Genomic DNA, 18,907 nt, shown 5'->3' with positions numbered 1-18,907 from the left:
TGGACACAGCTCAGCATATCATGAAAACCAGCCTCCTCTCCATGGAGTTCCTATACTTGTCACTGCCTCAGTGAAGCCTCAATGACACCCCCCACACCAGGCATTCTCTTTCTTCCCCCTTCTATTGGGCAGAAGAATGAAATCATGACAAGACAGACCCTCACAATTTACCTCATCATGGATTGGCCCTTTATTATCTGCCTGCACTACACTCTTAACACTGTTCAGTATTCTGTAATTACTTTTTCCCCTTGTACTACCTCAATGTGCTCAAGTGAAGAAATGATTTTTATGGATTGTTACGTATCCCCTAACTGGGTTGCCAAACCAGCAGAAATGGATCACTCAGTTGGAGTCTGGATTACTAGAACTAAGAAAGTTTTATTAAAGAAATAAGCAACACAGTAATCGAAAGGATAATAAATGCAACAGTTCAGCAATGATAAACATACATGTGCACAGAATTAAGATAACAGGATCAATCAAGCTCTATCGTTGTCTAGGGGCAAATGACCAGTTTCAAAGTGCCGCAAAGTTCAGTTCAGTTCACAGTAATTGTTGCCATGGCGATGGACAATGTGGGGGGAGGAAGAGAGAGAACGACTGATCATTCAGAACGGCTTCCACTCACAGACCTGCGATATTGCTCACAAGCAGCTTTCGGGCGGGTCCTTTGTGATGTCACCTGAGGTCACCAACTGTGACCCCTCCTCCAGATGCGGTCGATCCTCTGCAGTGAACCCGGCACCCAAGCGAGGGTGGACACACACCGGGTTCCCGCTGATCGTACCTTTCCACCCTGTGCGTTTATGGCCCGGTACTTTCCACTGACTTGTGAGAGGCGCACCGCTTCCAGGGTCTCGTTACCTCGGGTGTCGTGTGTGTGTCCTGCCTTAGCGAACCTGTCCCTTTTTATCCCCCTGCTGGGGTATCGCCTGTCCATCACTTCAAACAGTTCAGGGTTCAAAGGGGGAGCCGCTCTAGACAGCTCTCTCTCCCGTCCCTTCATTACACATCTCCAGATCGCCTGTCCATCACTTCAAACAGTTCAGGGTTCAAAGGGGGAGCTGCTCTTGACAATACCCAGACTGATGGCTCCTTCATTAACACCTCCAAATTCTGCTTCATTGTGTGCCTTATCTCTCCCTCCCCTGAGGACAGGTGGCAGACCAACTGCTGATGCCACTGGTGCTATCCCAGGCCAGCAAACATCTTAATTTATGTGTATTCTCGTCACAGGATGCATGCAAGATTCTCCTACTCTACTTTGTAGATATAATAATTTATCAAGTTACATTGATCAGTTGTAAGATTAGTATTGTAACATGTAAACTACTGAATTAAGAGTTAGCTCAAAGTTCAAAGTAAATTTATCAAATGACATATGTCACCACAAACAACTCTGAGATTAGTTTCCTTGAGGTCATACACAGTAAATCCAAGGAACATAATAGAATCAATGAAAGACTGCACCCAACAGTGTGGGCAAACAACCAATAAGCAAAAGACAAAAACTGCAAATACAAAAATAATAATAAATAAGCAATAGAGAACATGTGATGGAGTCCTTAAAGTGAGTCCACAGGTTGTGAGAACAGTTCAGTGATGAGGCAAGAGAAGTTATCCCCACTGGTTCAAGAGCCTGATGATTGAGGGGTAAAAACTGCTCTGAACCTGGTAATGTGGGTTCGGAGGCTCCCGTACCTACTTCCTGATGGCAGCAGTGAGAAGAGAGCACGACCTGGGTGGTGGGGGGCATTGATGATGGATGCCGCTTTCCTGCAACAACACCCATGTAAATGTGCTCAATGATGAGGATGGCTTTACCGTCAATGGACAGGACCATATCCACTACTTCATGTAGGAATTTCCATTCAAGGGCATTGATGTTTCCATACCAGACAGTGATACAACCAGTCAATATACTCTCCATCACATATCTAAAGCTTATCAAAGTTTTGCATGTCATGCTCAATCTTCAGAAAAAGTATGAGGCCAAGGTCATGAAGCTTATCAATTTTGAGGAGATGTTAGTATTGAATGTGGAGCTGTTGTCAATAAAGAGCATCCTGGTGTATGGATCTCCCCTGTCCAGATGTTCCAGGGTTGAGTGAAGAGCAAATGAAATGGCATCTGCTGTGGACCTGTTGCTCCAGTAGGCAAATTGGTGCTGACTCAAATCATTTCTCAAGCAGGAGTTGATAACTTTCATCACCAACCTCTCAAGGCCCTTCATCACAGTGGATGATAGCCATTGAGGCAGATTACCACATTCTTCTTAGGCACCGGTACAGTTGAAGCCTGCTAGAAGCAGGTGGGTACCTCTGACTTCCGAAGCAAGAGGCTAAAGATATTGGTGAACACTCCAGCCAGTTAGTCAGCACAGATCTTCAGTACTTGGTCAGGTACTCCATCCAGGCCAGATGGTTTCCAGGGTTCACCCTCCTGAAGTATAGTCACGTCAGCCTCAGGGATTAAAATCACAGGATCATCGAGGGATGCAGAGGCTGTAGGATTTGAGAAGGTTCTTCCATGTTTTGACTGTCAAAGCAAGCATAAGGAGCACTGAGTTCATCAGGGAGTTAGGCCCCGTTGTCACCCATGTCATTTGGTTTCACTGTGTAAGAGATAATAGCATTCAAGACCTGCCACAGCTGTCCAGCATCCTTCAGTGATTCAAGTTTAATCCAGAATTGCCACTTCACCCATGAGATGGCTTTCCAGAGATCATTCCTGGACCTCTTGTACTTTACTTGGTCACTAGACATGAATGTCATTGATCTGGTCCACAGAAGATTAAAGATCATGGTTCATCCAGGGCTTCTGATTAGGGAAGGCTCTGAATGATTTTGTGGGGACACACTTGTCTATGATTGCTTTTATAAAGTCTGTAATAACTGATGTATTCATTCAGATCTTCTGATGAATCCTTATACACGGCCCAGTCCTCCAGCTCAAAGGAGTCCTGCAGCCACTTGTTTGCTCTTGTGACCACCTTTTTGTTGTCCTCATCCCTGCAGCCTTGCTCTTTACCAGCTGCCTGTCTGTATCAGGCAGAACAGCCAAGTGATCAGATTTCCTGAAATACAGTCTGGGCATCGAATGGTAGGCATTCCTTATCATGGTACAGCAATGATCTTGTGTTGGGCCCCTGGTGATGCAAGTTATACATACGCTGATTGTAATTGGACAGAGATTCCCTCGAATAAGCCTTCAAAGTTAGCATTCACAAATCCGCCTCTGAGCACAGTCACAATTGACAAGCTCTGGCAGAATTACCATACAATTGCTGCTTTTGATAATGCACCTGTATATAATTAACACATTTAACAGCACATGCCCTATAAAAAACCTTACAGAAATTTAACTGCTGTTTTAATACAGGAAACAAGTCATTGTACTTTAAAATCACCAATCAGCTAAGTTACATTGACCACAATTTGAAAATTCATGGGGTTAGAGGTTCTGGGCTCAAGTCCCACCAGAGAAGTGTAAATATCCAAGTCACGACTCCAGTATAGAACAGAAAGGGTGCGACACAGCGGTACAGTCTTTCAGACTAAATGCGAAGTGAAGTTTCAGGCAAATGCAAAGATCCCACTGCGCCATTTCAAAGATCGGGAGGAGAGTTACCCAACACATCCTCATTCAACATTAATACAGGTACTTCAACACTTTGTAATAGCTCTAGGATTTTATCATGCTGCTTTTCCAGCATTAAAATAAAATCAGTGAAACATAACTGGAAAGTACTTCAGGACATCCTGAAATATCAATGCAGATGAATCTTTGAATGTTCTTACTGTTAGTCATTATCTTCACCTTTCTTTTTAAGATAGGCTGAGAAGTGCTGCAAAATCTTCCACAGATGGGGCAACAGGTGATGGGACAGGCTTGTGGTAGTTTGTTGTGATCAAGGACTTCATTTTATGCTGGCTACTATATATTCCCAGCACATGGACTCAATCCTCAGCACTACCTCAGATACCCCTTCTGTACTTTGAATGGTTGTGGAAATCAGTACAGATCCTACAAATTGTAATGATGACTTTGAGAATACCTCTGGGGTTGTCCATCTGCCACAGGCGAGGCCCCAGAGGACTAGAGAGTAGCAAATCGTATTTCTTTGTACAAGGGAAATAGAGGCAACTCAGGTAATTATAGGCCAGTGAGCATCATGTCAGTGGCAGAGAAGCTATTGGTGAGGATACTGAAGGATAGGATTTATGCACATTTGGAAAGGCATGGCCCAATTAGAGACAGTTAGCATAGTTTTGTGTGGAGTGATCACATCTTGCATCTTGATTGACTTTTCTGAGCAGGTGACCAAGGTGCTTGATGAGGGCAAGGCAGTGAATGTTATCTACATGGATTTAGTAAGACACATGACAAGATCCTCATGACAAACTGATTCAAACATGCGTCGGATTCAGGGTGAAAACTGCAAGATTAAATTCAGAACTGGCTTGTCCATAGAACAGCAAAGGTGGAAGGCTGATATTCTGGCTGAAGGTCCATGACCAGAGCTGTTTCACAAGGATCAGTGTTTGTCATATATATCAGTGATCCGGATGAAAATGCAAGTGGCTGGATTAGCAAATTTGCTGATGATACCAAGATGGCCGAAGTTGTGAACCATGTAAAGGGCTACCAAAGAAAACAGTGAGGTACAAATCAGTTACAGATATGGGCAAATAGGTTGCAGATGGAGCTTAATCCAGCCAAGTGTGAGATATTGCACTTTGAGAGTCAAATGGAAGGAGCAGCTATCCAGTTAATAGTAGGGTCTTTAGTCGCACAGAAATCTTGGGGCCCAGGTCCATAGCAAAGATATAAAGATTGGCTTCATTTGTCAAATGTACATCAAGACGTACAGTGAAATGTGCTGTTTGCATTGACAACCAACACAGTTAGAGGATGTGCTGGGAGCAGCCTGCAGGTGTTGCTGTGCTTCCAGCACCAACATAGCAGCCCCACAACTATACATGGTTGGAATGTGGGAGGAAATGTAAGTGCATGGTCACGGGGAGAATGTACAAAAACTCCTTACAGACAGTGGTGTGAATTGAACCCAGATCACCGGTGCTGTACAGTTGTACGCTAACCAGTACACCACCGTCCACCCTTCACTGAGAGAAGCTACACAAGTAGATAGGATGGTAATGGCAGCATATCAAATACTTGCCTTCAGTGTAAAAAGGAAGCGAAGCTGCAGCTACACAAAACTTTAGTCAGACTGCACTTGGAGTATTGTGCACAGTTTTATTTTTATACAAATGCAGACAGTGGTAGGTGCCTACAATGGGTTACCAGGGATAGTAATGGAAGCAATGGAGTTTATGAAGCTTTCAGATAAACATGTGAATATGAAGAGAACGGAGGGATATGCATGGAAGGACATTTAGTATAAATCTGCATTACGATCAGCACAACATCGTAGGCCGAATGACCCATGTAGTGCTGCACTGTTCCCTGATCCCTGCTAATCTCTTCAAGACAGAGCTCTAAATGGAAGCTACGTTTCAGAAGTGGACATACAAGCAATATAGTCTATCCATTATAGACAATTCAGTTTCAACAGGGTCTTAGTGCTGGGGACATTTGCCTAGGAAAGAAACTCATTTATCTTTCCTATAGACCTGGATGAATTTGCAGTGTGAAGCAAGCCCACACATTGCCCTAACATCTTGCTCCAATACTTCCCACCTCTGACATGCTTCCTGCTGAAGTGGTGCTAATTATGCTAATGGATCAATATTCAGTGTCTGCAGTCTGCAACCAAGATTTCCATTACCCCCCCACCCATTTCACTGGTACAATTGTCTGTGCAGAGACAGAACTCAAGGTATCATTAACTCTGTGACAAGAATAAGGGTCTTACATAATACAAGGTCCTCCATTCCACTCCCACTGTAAAACACCACCTTCCAGCAATTAAAGTTTCATTGCAAGAAACTGAAAAACCTGGACCACCCTCACCTCCCCTTCCAATCGAAAGCAGACATCAAGTGAAGCTCATTTATTTTAAAGAGAGTGTCAGTGTTTAAACATCAAGGACTCAAGTCTATACAAAGTTCATGGTCTACAGACTAAGACCTGAACTTATTTCAACCAACACTTCAACTGATTAGCTTCACTGTTTCAACAGCATTGCACTAAAAAAAACCATTAATACATCACGAAGATGCAAGTCAGGTACAGTTTTGCCAAAAGGTACCCTACCTCCAGTTATGACCTCAAAATTAAGCTCATTTTACAGAAGCCACCAGTATTTACCTGCCCATTTGTAAACACCCCTTGAAACACATTATAGGTTTCTCAGATCAATATAAAAAACACAAATAACACTGAAATGCATTCCCTTTAAAAGGCATCAAGGTACAGTTTAAATGAATTTAACTAAGCCACAATAATTTAAGGAGAATATATCCGTACCTCCCTCTGCAATTGGATCCTCGACTTCCTAACCGGAAGACCACAGTGTGCGGATTGGTGATAACATATCCTCCTCGCTGACAATCAACACTGGCGCACCTCAGGGGTGTGTGCTTAGCACACTGCTCTGCTCTCTGTATACACGTGACCGTGTGGCTAGGCATAGCTCAAATACCATCTGCAAATTTGCTGACGATACAACCATTGTTGGTAGAATCTCAGGTGGTGCCGAGAGGGCGTACAGGAGTGAGATATGCCAAGTAGTGGAGTGGTGCCGCAGCAACAACCTGGCACTTAACGTCAGTAAGACGAAAGAGCTGATTGTGGACTTCAGGAAGGGCGATACGAAGAAACACATACCAATCCTCATAGAGGGATCAGAAGTGGAGAGAGTGAGCAGCTTCAGGTTCCTGGGTGTCAAGATCTCTGAGGATCTAACTTGATCCCAACATATTGATATAGTCATAAAGGCAAGACAGCGGCTATATTTTATTAGGAGTTTGAAGAGAGTTGGCATGTCAACAAATACACTCAAAAACTTCTACAGTTGTACTGTGGAGAGCATTCTAACAGGCTGCATAACTGTCTGGTATGGAGGGACAACTGCACAGGACTGAAAGAAGCTGCAGAAGGTTGTAAATCTAGTCAGCTCCATCTTGGGCACTAGCCTACAAAGTACCCAGGACATCATTAGGGAACGGTGTCTCAGAAAGGCAGCGTCCATTATTATGGACCTCCAGCACCCAGGGCATGCCTTTTTCTCACTGTTACCATCAGGTAGCAGGTACAGAAGCTTGAAGGCACACACTTAGAGATTCAGGAACAGCTTCTTCCCCTCTGCTGTCTGATTCCGAAATGGACATTGAAGCTTTGGACACTACCTCACTTTTTTAATATACAGTATTTCTGTTTTTGTACATTTTCTTAAATTTATTCAATATAAGTAATTGATTACTTATTTATTGTTTTATTTTATTTATTATTTTTTCTTTCTTTGCTAGATTATGTATTGCATTGAATTGCTGCTGCTAAGTTAACAAATTTCACGTCACATGCCGGTGATAATAAACCTGATTCTGATTCTGTGATGCACTTTTATTCAGGAACTTGAATGGGACTACACCATACAACGTAGACTCAAGAAAAATAAGAATCTAAAAATTTGTTACAAGTAGCATCAAAATATTCTCAAATGGAACAAATACATGGACAGGTCCATGCATAATAATTTCAACAGCAAATAAATCTGATGGAGGAACTCAGCAGACAGAACAGCATCAGTGAGAGAAAAGAAAATATCAACAATTTGGACTGAAATTCTGCATCGCTGAAACATTGACAATTTCCTCCCTCCCACTGATGCTGCTCTACCCACTGAGTTCTTCCAAAGGACTGTGCATTGCCCCCGATTCCAGCATCAATCATCTCTTGTGTCTGCAGTTTCAGACAAAAAATTTCATCTCAGATAAAGAGAAAATCCATTGGATTTCTTCCAAAAAAGACAAAGTACTAAATGAGAATCAATGAGTCCCATGTCCAACATTTTGCAGTAAGTGAAGCAAATTGCCCTTGCCACTAAATTCAAAGGAAGATTTAAGTTTTTATGCCAAGGACATGGTATCTGATGCCAGGTATCAGTACAATGGGATCCCTAGCATTCAGCAAGTATGCTAATAAAACGGCCAACCACAAAGGAAGGCTCAAACAAACCCACACGGATAAAGCACAACTTAATTAATAATGAAACATTTTCTTTAGAAAAGTACAAAATAAAAATTAAACACCAATGGTAAGTAAAGAAGCAAACTTAAGTTTTACTTTGAACACCTAGTTATTTCTCTCCAGATCAGAGAGCTTAGTAATAAAGATTCAGTAAAGTATTAGAATTTCAATATTATAAGCTCATGAACAATAGACTTGTTACCGTAACCAAAAAAATCTGGGTCATCCTATTAAATATGCACAAAAGACAAGGTCTAGACCAAGAATAATTTTCTATAAAAAATACTAATCATACAGTTCAACTTAAATCAAATGTGCATAATTATGAGATTACACAAAAAGAAAAAGCTTCCACTATTCACATTAATCCCTGGTTCCTCTGAACCAACATTATATCATGTACAGTTCCAACTTTTAAATGGAATTGTTTAAAAACATTCAAATCACCACAGGATTTGAAAGAGGGTTGGTTTACTTGCGAGTCAGGGGAACTGGCACTAGGAGCAAGGTAAAATGAAATTATGCAGACACGAGGAAATCTGCAGATGCTGGAAATTCAAGTAACACAAAAAAAAAATGCTGGTGAACGCAGCAGGCCAGACAGCATCTATAGGAAGGAGACTTAGTCCTGACGAAGGGTCCTGGCCCGAAACATCAACAGCGCCTCTTCCTAAAATGAAATTATGCAGGCCACAGTGAAAATGTCATGAATAAAAATCATGTAGACTTATTGCTCCAACTTTTCTTCACTGATCTATGTAACTAAATTAAATCAACTACTTTTGATCAGAATTGCTAATCTCCAATTTCTACTATGTGCCTCGAATCCAGGGGAATCATTAGTGTGATGTATTAAACTCCAAGACAGGTTTAAATACATCCTTGGGTAAAAGATGGCTTTCAAGAAACTTACATCAAGTGAGCTTGAGTAAAGTAACTGAAGCATCTAGAATAAGGACTTCCATGAAAAATAGAAACAGCAACATAAGTAAATAAGACTAGCTAGTCTAAAGACTGAAGAAAACTCAATATCAACAAGTTATTCTAGTCTCCAACATTCACATCTTTCACACGAATGGGCAGTGAATAAATAAACAGAACTAACTTTACATTAATACTGTACTTCTAACTGCAAAGGCAGCAGCTCAGACCCATCAGGAATACTTCACTGAGAAATCTCTTAACAAAATGTAACAAAATCTTGACACAGTTGGGCTGAAGGTTGCCATAACAAACCATATGCACAAATGTAAAGATTCTGACTGGAGCCAAAAAGTCATTTCAGAATGTATCTTACGAAAGTTATGCTATTCTACCCAAATAAATAATGCATTGAAAAAGCACTTGCAATCTGGAGAATGTCAGTTGTACAGAGAATGTTACCACATTTTATGGTAATGAGTAAATGACCCTTTCTAACAAATTCAGATTTGTTGGTGATTCAGGTTATTGACTCAAATATAAAGCATCATATTATTCTACCTGCATTAATTGAATTAAAATGTGCCTTTATGCTTCAAAATCAACTCCAATAAATGAATCTCCAATTTATGCTGAAAACAGTTATATTTTCTTACACATTTTCTAATAAAATACAAATTACTAGTTTTAAAAATATCCTCTTGCTACAGATGCCCGAGACATTATATTTCCATAATTCTTCCAAATAGACTTGCTCATTTCATCACAAAACACACCAATAAACAAAATAATTACTGTTTACAAAAATATTATAATTTTCTTTAAAACCCAAAACAGTGCCTGACAGTACTTAATTTCAAACTTTCCATAGACAAGAATGCATTGATTTAACACTCAATAGTTTAGAATGAAAATACAAGACAGGATTCAAGTGCTAACCTAGACTTCAGCAGAAGTGGAAAAAGGAGTGCAGTGCAAATATAATAATAGAGCTAGTTTTTGTGTATTTGCTACAAAAATAAACACACATGATTGCACAGAAAGAAAGTGATAGTAGTTTAATGCTAGTTTAGTCACTACAAAATAATAGACAATTGCTCAGAATCTGTTCCGAACACATACCAAGAAAACCTCAAAGCTGTAGTAGAATAAAACTTCTCTCATCAATGCCCAACATCATTTTTTCAAATGGGGGTACTAGAAAAGGCAAGATCCTCAGTCACATCAGATACATCTTTGATTTAAAGCAGCAGCATGAAAATAAACAGTGATTAAAAGAGCTATGAAATTTAGGACAAAGCCCAAAGATTAAAATTATTAAATCCTTGGCTGAAAACAAAGAAAAACAGCACACTTTGTCATTACAGCTTTGTAAGTGGAGAAGTTTAAAACTACGAGCTGCTTGAAACAGCACTTGGCCAACAAATGAAGAAAGCAAGAGAAAACAATGACTAATTTGATTCTACTTTTAGATAAGGGGAAGAGTGTATGTGTTGGCAGTGTAATCAATGTGGGAAATTGGATAGGATGTCCTTGCAACTCTTAACTCCAAGACAGCGTCTTAACTCAACTTTGATCACTGGTATCCCAGAGTCTGTAAAACAAGGTATAGAGTACAAAAGACCATGCTGGACCCAATATGGAAGATAGAACCCTAATTTGGAACCTATACCAAAACAAAGACTTCCAAAACAGTACAAGTATTATAGTTGTCTGAACAGACTAGAGGGGTTGAGAATAATCATCAGTACAGAAGGCTAACAGAAAGCTACAAGAAGTTAATAGATGCATTTTAAATAATGCACAGTTATAGAGAGAACAAGGAATAAAAACATGTTTAGTGACTAAATTACTGATTAATATAGATTTTGGGAAATTGGCAAAAGAATCAGATGAAAACCAGATTTAGATTCAAAATTGCACCATGCAGAATGGTTGTGAAATTAGTTTCCATTGCACTTAACAAAGAGAACTTGCTATCAAGAAGACGTTTCAATGAAATGTGGAAGGCTTTAATAGGGAAGGAAAAGGCAAAGCAAACTGGATTACTCTTCAGACTCCGAAAGCAGAACGATTCTTGTGTGACAAGAGTCCTAGACTAAACATAATACACAATTAATACTGAGGGAAAAAGAATACTCTTACAGAATTAATACTGAGGGAAAAAGGACACTCTTACAGAACTCAACAGGTCAAATGCAGGAGTGATTTAGGTGCCTAGAATCAGGTATCTTGTTCTCAAAACAATCATCCATTCAGGGCAGATGTGCAGACATTTCTTCAGTTACTGAATATATTTAAGTCGTTTTTCCTTATCAAGAGAAATATGAAATATGGGGTTAGTGCAGCAGATGGCCTGAGGTAGAGATTAGTCATGATCTTAAAACGGAGGAGTGGAATGGCCAACTCCCGTTTTCATTTCTTACGTTCTTAAACGAATCTCCTACATGATTTTCAACTCACCCCTTCCACACACCCCATTGTAACCATAGCCCAAATACAGAATATCAATATTCAATAAGTTTTAGAAAAACATTCAGACGTGCAACATTTTAGAATTACATTGCTAAGTACATTAAAAGTAGTGCAGATAAATATCCATCATTTATTTACCGGCTTCGGCATTTTGCTTCCACCCCCTCAGTAGCAGACTAGCTCGGTGCGGTCGGTCTAATCCCTCTGTTAATACAAAGGAAGGGGATTATATATAAAGCATTAAGTACATATTTTGTCTATTTACAGATCACCTTGTAATTACAAGATATCGACAATTGCATTGTACCGTATCTTATTAAATCAATCTACCTACCATTCGGTGGCCCAGCTCGACCAACACCAATTGCACACCCTCTCCCGTTTAATGATTGGCAGCTCCAACGTTTATGGAGAAAACCACCAGGCCGACAAGCAACACGTTAATGACGGGATTGACAGCCTCTAACGCCAATGAAGATGGTGATGAGGCGGGGTTTCCAACTCCGGCCCCACCACCACTTGTGCAGGCGCCTCCGATGTAATTGACAGCGGCAGCCGCCACTGTAACTGCCCCTAACCTTTAACTGTGGTTGGTCAAAACATAATCGGTACTATTAACGGTTTTAGTGAACCAATCAGTGGGGCCGGAAGGCGGGATTTGCATTATTCTCTGCGATTCGATGCCTCGTTGAGTTTGATTATCGGGAGTGAACACCAAGTTACTACTTAGCGCCGACGGACCCATGCTAGCTTTTTTTGGAAGAGAAGCGCAACCAAATTATCCGCGGAGCAAAATGTGTCAAGTTTATTGAAAATAGTAATTAAATATGGACGCTGACATAAAATTAACAAATTTCTCACAATCTTACGAATCTTGTTCTACATTAGGTGCAAAGAAAACGATTTAAATGTTGGCGCAGTACGTTCAATACATGAACGGAATAATACCACATTGTGCCTATATGATCCTTGCTGCGACAGTGAAGGAATGCATGCTTTAAACAAAAACACTATTAAAGTTAATTTAAGTCTACTTTGTTTAAACCAGTAACTGTCACAAGCAGTTGAATCCCGACCCGAAGGAATTAATTCCACCCATGTGAAGCATTTACACATATACAACAGACGAAGGGATCGTTTAAAAGATTTTGCAAACAATATTGATAACCATTCACATTTAAACCTATAGTTCGAAAAATTAAGGTGTAGCAGTAGAGGGGTACACTTCAAATTATATTCCCAATACGCGATCCCTTTGTTCCACTGGCCGCAAATATTCCCGTTCATTCAACTGTTGCAGTTCAAAGTCTTACTCAACCGGTTAGTTACCATGTTTCAATATTGAACCAAAATAGGCGCAATGTTGGCAATTAGAGTTCAATGATTCGCAAAATGAACAGTCTGTCGTGTAATATAATTGTTAATAAGATTTCCTCTCATCTATGTATTGGAATATTTTTCACATTCATTTGAAGAAGTTGAGCAGAGGAATGTAGCGTTTGAGGCCTGGACCCAGCCTTCATTAATACCTTAAGGCCCGAAACAGGGAGAAGCATTCGGGCAGGGAATTCCTCACACTCGCGACTGGTATTGCTCTAGAAGTAAGGCAAAAAAAAAGCAGCAAAATTTACCTGGTCGTATAAACTGACCTCTTTAGAGGTCACGTGAGAAAAATTCCCAAGCAAATTGTCCTTCCCAGATTTCTCTACTGTTGCTGATGAAGCGATGCAATTTTCAGCAAAAGGATCGCAACATGGCCGCCAGCGAGAGTAAGGCGTGGTCCCCTCTGACACATCTCAGAGCCGCCGTCATCTACATGGCGCTGCCTGCCTGTGCCCCCTGCCTCGCTCGCTTTTCCCCCCTTTCTCCTTGTAAAATGAGACGGTACAAGCAATGCCAGAGATGGCCGAGGGAACTGCCCAGGGCGATGTCAGCTGCGCCAGTGACCCCCGCTTTACTGGTGACAGCGCACTGCGAACGTTCCGAGCCCCGCTGCAGTAGAGCTCGGCTCGACTCACTTCCAAGCCAGGGAAGGACGCGATTTGATTTATTTTCATTATTTAGACTGAGTAACAACTGTCTAATAGGATTTTAAAACCCAAACTATGTCTGCTACGAATGTGTAAAATAGGTTCTGCAAGCGGGCATTACAGATTTTTTTATCACTTCATACGGAGAATTTGCCAATTGTGATAATCGTCTTTGTTGTTCTAAAATATATATATATAAAACAGAAAATTATACAGACATACATTATTTCTTACTATACTTGTATAGCCCGGTGTTCACTTCCAATAGATAGTAATTGTCGAGAACATAATTAAAAGAGCTTTCACTGTTTTTAAAAAAAAGTATGGTTTCAGATAACTTAATCCCAATGGCGTTAATTTTCTTAATTAAGTAATACGAACATAGTTTCTTTAACTTGGCCTGCCCAGACTCATTCATTCAAGTTCGCTGGGCCGCACGTCACAAGCGTGGAAATAGGCACCGCAGGCTGTTCTGACTGCGCAAGCCATAATTAATGGACAATAACTTGCTGTCAAAAGAAGAACAAGGCTATTCGCACCCGTTATTATCGCATGAACAAATACTGCTGCAAATTCTGGCGAGGTCAGATACGTGCATAATTCTCAAATTTGCCGTGTGATTTGTACCCTCCTTAATGACCTTCACAAGACGGCATTTGCTGACTGTCTCGCTATTGAAAGGCATGGAATGAAATGAAGATACAGCAAAATTGTTATAGATGCAAATTAAATTTGCCATAAAATGATGTCTTGCAGATTCCAGTCTGACTACTTCAATAAAAAACTTATAATGCTGGGGAAACAAGCAGTTAAGGCAGCATAGGTGGCGAGCAAAACAGCTAACGTTTCAAGCAAGTCTCCTTGCCACCTAGTCATGTGATTTATTACTGTCATTCAGCATCTCTGATAACATTTGTTAATAGTATAAACTTTTCAGACCAGTTATTAACTGGTAGTAGCTTTATAGGTGCACAATTGTATTGTGTTCAACAAAACCCAAAAAAGATTTTCAGGAAAATTGGCCCAGTTGCACCCAATTTTTTTGCCAAGTTATGTCCACTGCAGCTGGAGTCGTGTGGTATTCTTCCATCTAAGTACCAGCCAGGCTGAGAGTGCTTAGCCAGCTGCAGCAATAGGCAGAATTCAACTTACCCACTCTATACTTTCCACACAGTCCTGTGGTCAGTTCGGTTAAAGAACTACTCTAATGCTTACTCTGTTCACCTACAGCCTGGGTGACAAGTTATCCTTACACTGACATGATCAATTCACACATTTAATAACGTGCCATGAGTGGGATGACTTGCTAGTGGAATTAGTGGATGCGTGTTGGGTGAGATTTGTATAGGCACGTGTATGGGACAGGTACAGACACTATTGTCTGGGTGCAGGTCGATGGGATTGGGCATGAACTAGCTGGGCCAAAGGGCCTGTTTCTGTGCTGTAGTGGTCTCTGACTATGAAAAGAAAGGTTTTAATACAACCTTTTTCCTGTGACAGGTTATCAAAAACGAGAAGGCATAGATTTAAGGTGAAAGGAAGACATTTTAATGGGTCTTTAATTTTTTTTTACAGAGTGTGGTTGATATTGGGAAGTTACTGCCTGGAGGAGTCAGTTACAAATATTATGTTTACGAGAAAGCCAGACAGGCTGCTGAATGGGCAAGGCATACAGTACCAAGACACAGATGCAAGCAAATTGGGTCAGCATTTTTGGGCAAAATGACTGGTGTTAGAACATATTTTTGACTTAGGCTACGTCCACACCAGACCGGATAAATCCATAACCAAAGCTTTTTCTCTTCATTTTGACCCTCCATCCACACTGAAATGCCGTTTTCCTCCCCCAAAAACGGAGATTTTCTAAAATGCCCTCCAGAGTGTATAAATTTGAAAACACCGATTGTGCAGAGCACTGTGGATGGGGTAAACGGATATTTTTTAAAACGCTGTCATGACGTGCTGGAACAGATGGTGGCAGCACGGCATGTCGTTCTCTTGAACGCAACCCCCCACACAATCTAACAATTTCAGAACAGATGGCAACGAGACTGAAGCCAGAAGAGTTAGAAATGTAATCACCAAATACTTTGACCCACAGCTTACCGAATAAATAAGTATACTCACTTTGCCCTGTTTTCTGTCCTTGCTTGTATGAAGGTGGTTTACCTATTTATGCAAGTACTTCGCTGACAATAATATGTAACAGCCTAATGTAACATTGTATGGAAATACAAGATTACACTGATGCAGACATGTTTTATACATTTAATAAGGCGCTTTATTTGTCATGGTCCCTTCTGGCAATCCCCCACCGTACTATTTACCTCAGGAATTGGGCTTCAATCCCCTCATTTAATTTCCAATCATTCCCAGTTTTCACTAACTACACACACCTGCTTTCCATCAGAAAATGCAGGATAAAGATCCTGTGATCACAACAAGGAGCTGCCAGTTTGTTAGTCAACTCCAGTGTGAGTAACCTCGTTTCATGGTTCTTAGGGTTGTTCTAAGTCTAGCATCGCTCCTGGATTCTCTCCAAACCCAAGACTTCGGGTAAAGACTCTCCTGCAAACCAATTCCACGCTTGCTATGACGATAACGCCTCCCGACTCTGCCCTCGCGCCCACGTTCTGCACTTGGGTTCGTCCACCGCCACGCTCGTGTAACATTATTAATGTATTGCTTGTGCAAACATTCAATAGATACAATTGTCACTTTTGTCCAGTAACTTGTTTTTATTGCACATGTTAAATACAGCAAAATAATACACAAAGACATGGCAAAAGTAAAGGCAAACAAATGAGGTAACAGCAGATTTCACTTTTGCCGAGTAACAAACCTTATTGCATTTAGTTGTAGCTGTCGTCCATTTCATCGGTGAAGAGACTATGGCTGTAGGAAATGTTTCTGGACAAATGCGCACCAAGTCTTTCGTTTGGCAATTTCCTTTCAAGTTTTTCTAGTCTAACTGGGCAAATGCACACCAAGTATACCGTTTCCTCTTCGCTTGTTTTCTGTGAGTCCTGCACGTGCCCAGTAGGAGGAGATCCACCCAAATTTCCGTTCTAATGTGGACGGAGGTATTTTGAAAAATGCCTGGTGTGGATGCCTATCGTTTTTACGCAAAACCAGCGTTTTCAATATTATCCGGTATAGTCTGGACGTAGCCTGAGGGTGTATAGTGAAATTTTAACTTCAGCAACCAATCTTCAGACCTGAACATGACTGTAAATTAAAATTTAAAATGCAGCTCTGGACAATAGGTTCCCAGAACTATGAACTGCAGTTAATTGAAAAACCAATGTTGATTAACATTCATTTTGGGTGGCTGGAGTGTGGGTGCAAAGATGGTGTGAAAGTTATCTGTAATTCAAAGGAAGCATTGTAGATACATTGTAAACATAGAACTGTCCTTCGATCTTTAGCATATAAGATGTCATAATGTTGGGTCAAACAGGCCTCTTCCTCCCCAGGGGTCTCCATATGATGCCTGCTGTGTCTTATTTTGTCAAATAAAAGACAACTTCACATCTACCAGCTCCGTCTCTCCAGTGACTTTGTACACATTACAACAGCTGGTAGGGACTTGGGCAAATGCAGGTCAACGGGCACGTCTCTGCATGGTGCAACTTTGTAACCTTCCGGCCTTTCAACCTCTGACCACATGGTTGGTGGCAAGAGCTGTGGGCTCACTGTGGTGGGTTGTGAAGCCTCCAGCAGAACATCACAAATCTTGACACCTTTCTGCAGGGTATGTTCATGGCTTTTGTTATATGCATCCTGCCTGGGCAGGGCTGCATTGAGAACCAAGGTCATTGGCTATCTTGTCAGAGGATAGTCCCTTTTGCAAAACAGACATTGACTTATTGTGGTGGCTCAAATACAAGCAGAAATAGCATAGAATGAAAACTACATTACTGTTGCCAGGATACCATCTATGACTTGTATGATGTATTGCTTATAATCACAGAGGAGCTAGATGCTTCAAGCCAAGCACTACCTCAGCTTATCAGAACAAATTTGCAGCCTGATCTGTTGAATACTTTAAGCACATTCTAATTTTATTTTATAACAGTTTGCCGGTCAATATGGCTAATTACCCCAACTACCCAGATATTAATTTATATAAGAATTTGTTGGATGAAGCAACTTTGGATCCTGAATAATGAAAAAATTATTTTGTATGAATAAATAATGTGCTAAACAACAGGCATTGTTAGTGTCATTTGGAACATGCACATATTTGTGGGTTCCTATTGTTCTGGATGCTGTTTCATTGAGTGCTTTAGTCTACAAGTGGACATTTATTGGAAGTATGCACAGCAGGGAGGTCATGATGTCACTTTTTATGCTATGCTACTTTGATGCCACTATATTCATTTTAGAGCAGAAGAATCCAGGTATTGGCTTCTCTTAACTTCACACAACTACAGACTTGTGCCCAGAACCAAGAAGATCCATTTAATCATCTATACTTCAAAAGTTATCCACTACATACATATTAATTTTAGGTTGATATTTAGGGTGTTTGAGACCTTCAAATTTCAAATGCCTGAACTTGGGAACGGCGTGGCATATCGTGAAGGAATAACTCATCACCACAAGGTTTAAACACAAACTGCTTGCTCTCAGTGGATTCTCCTTTCAATACAGCAAGACCAGGAGAGTGAACATAATGCAACCATTGCAGAATGAGCTGTTGGGAGAGTTGGGAAGAGGAGGAATAACAGGGAAACCTAACTGAAATGATAGAGTCGGATGAGCTTTGCATGTGGATTGGTGCTGAGGTACAACAAAGCAACACTGGGCAACAGTTAATTTCTGAATGCCAGAATGTCTCTCTTTTCTCCATAAATTGGTATTGATAGCAACTAAACAACAGGCAACTAAACAACAATTTGGTATCAAGCTTAAACTTGTAATGGGGAGAAGTTTCCCCTCAGCAATTTTCCTTGCAGCAAATCGTCTCATGAAATTCTAACAACATCTTTCAGTTCCTCAGTAAACTGCTTGATAAGAATTTGTCCAGAATCTCACTGTAGATAAGCTAAGAATTGACCTGTGTGCTGTATTGGCAGGTCAGATCTGTCCAGGGTTTCTAAAAAAGCAATTCTTCTTCCCAACCGTGAAACAGCTGTGAGACATTTGTGCCTCAAAAAGGACATCTTTATGAAAATCTGCCACCTGCTGCAGCCAAATGTGCCATCAGAAAGCATGGCAAGGAACACATCACAGTAACCATATCACGTTGATAGGTCTCAGGCTTTTCCATCCACTGTTGCTTAAGAGAGGTCAGTCAGCTTTGTGTTTTAGAGGGTGGG

The 18,907-nt window shown here is 40.8% G+C and overlaps 1 protein-coding gene across 3 annotated transcripts in view; it reads right to left on the bottom strand.

Moving 5' to 3' along the window:
- The window catches only part of LOC140200177 (radixin), an 87,044-nt gene extending 73,218 nt beyond the window's left edge, over window positions 1-13,826 (bottom strand). Inside the window, exons 1-2 of one of the 3 annotated variants that reach the window (XM_072263097.1) lie at window positions 13,806-13,826; window positions 11,692-11,757 (exon numbers count right to left, since the gene is read on the bottom strand). In XM_072263097.1, coding sequence (XP_072119198.1) covers window positions 11,692-11,703 — 12 coding nt within the window. In that variant the 5' untranslated portion in view covers window positions 11,704-11,757; window positions 13,806-13,826. Of the gene's footprint in view, window positions 1-11,691; window positions 11,758-11,887; window positions 11,985-13,184; window positions 13,510-13,805 lie in introns of those variants that run through there. The other 2 variants (XM_072263095.1, XM_072263096.1) reach the window with 2 other exon arrangements.
- Between the last annotated feature and the right edge of the window lie 5,081 nt (window positions 13,827-18,907).

This window comes from Mobula birostris, chromosome 7 (assembly GCF_030028105.1).
Source record: "Mobula birostris isolate sMobBir1 chromosome 7, sMobBir1.hap1, whole genome shotgun sequence".
In the NCBI taxonomy this organism is placed as follows: domain Eukaryota; kingdom Metazoa; phylum Chordata; class Chondrichthyes; order Myliobatiformes; family Myliobatidae; genus Mobula; species Mobula birostris.
This window is presented reverse-complemented; position numbering and strand designations above follow the sequence as displayed.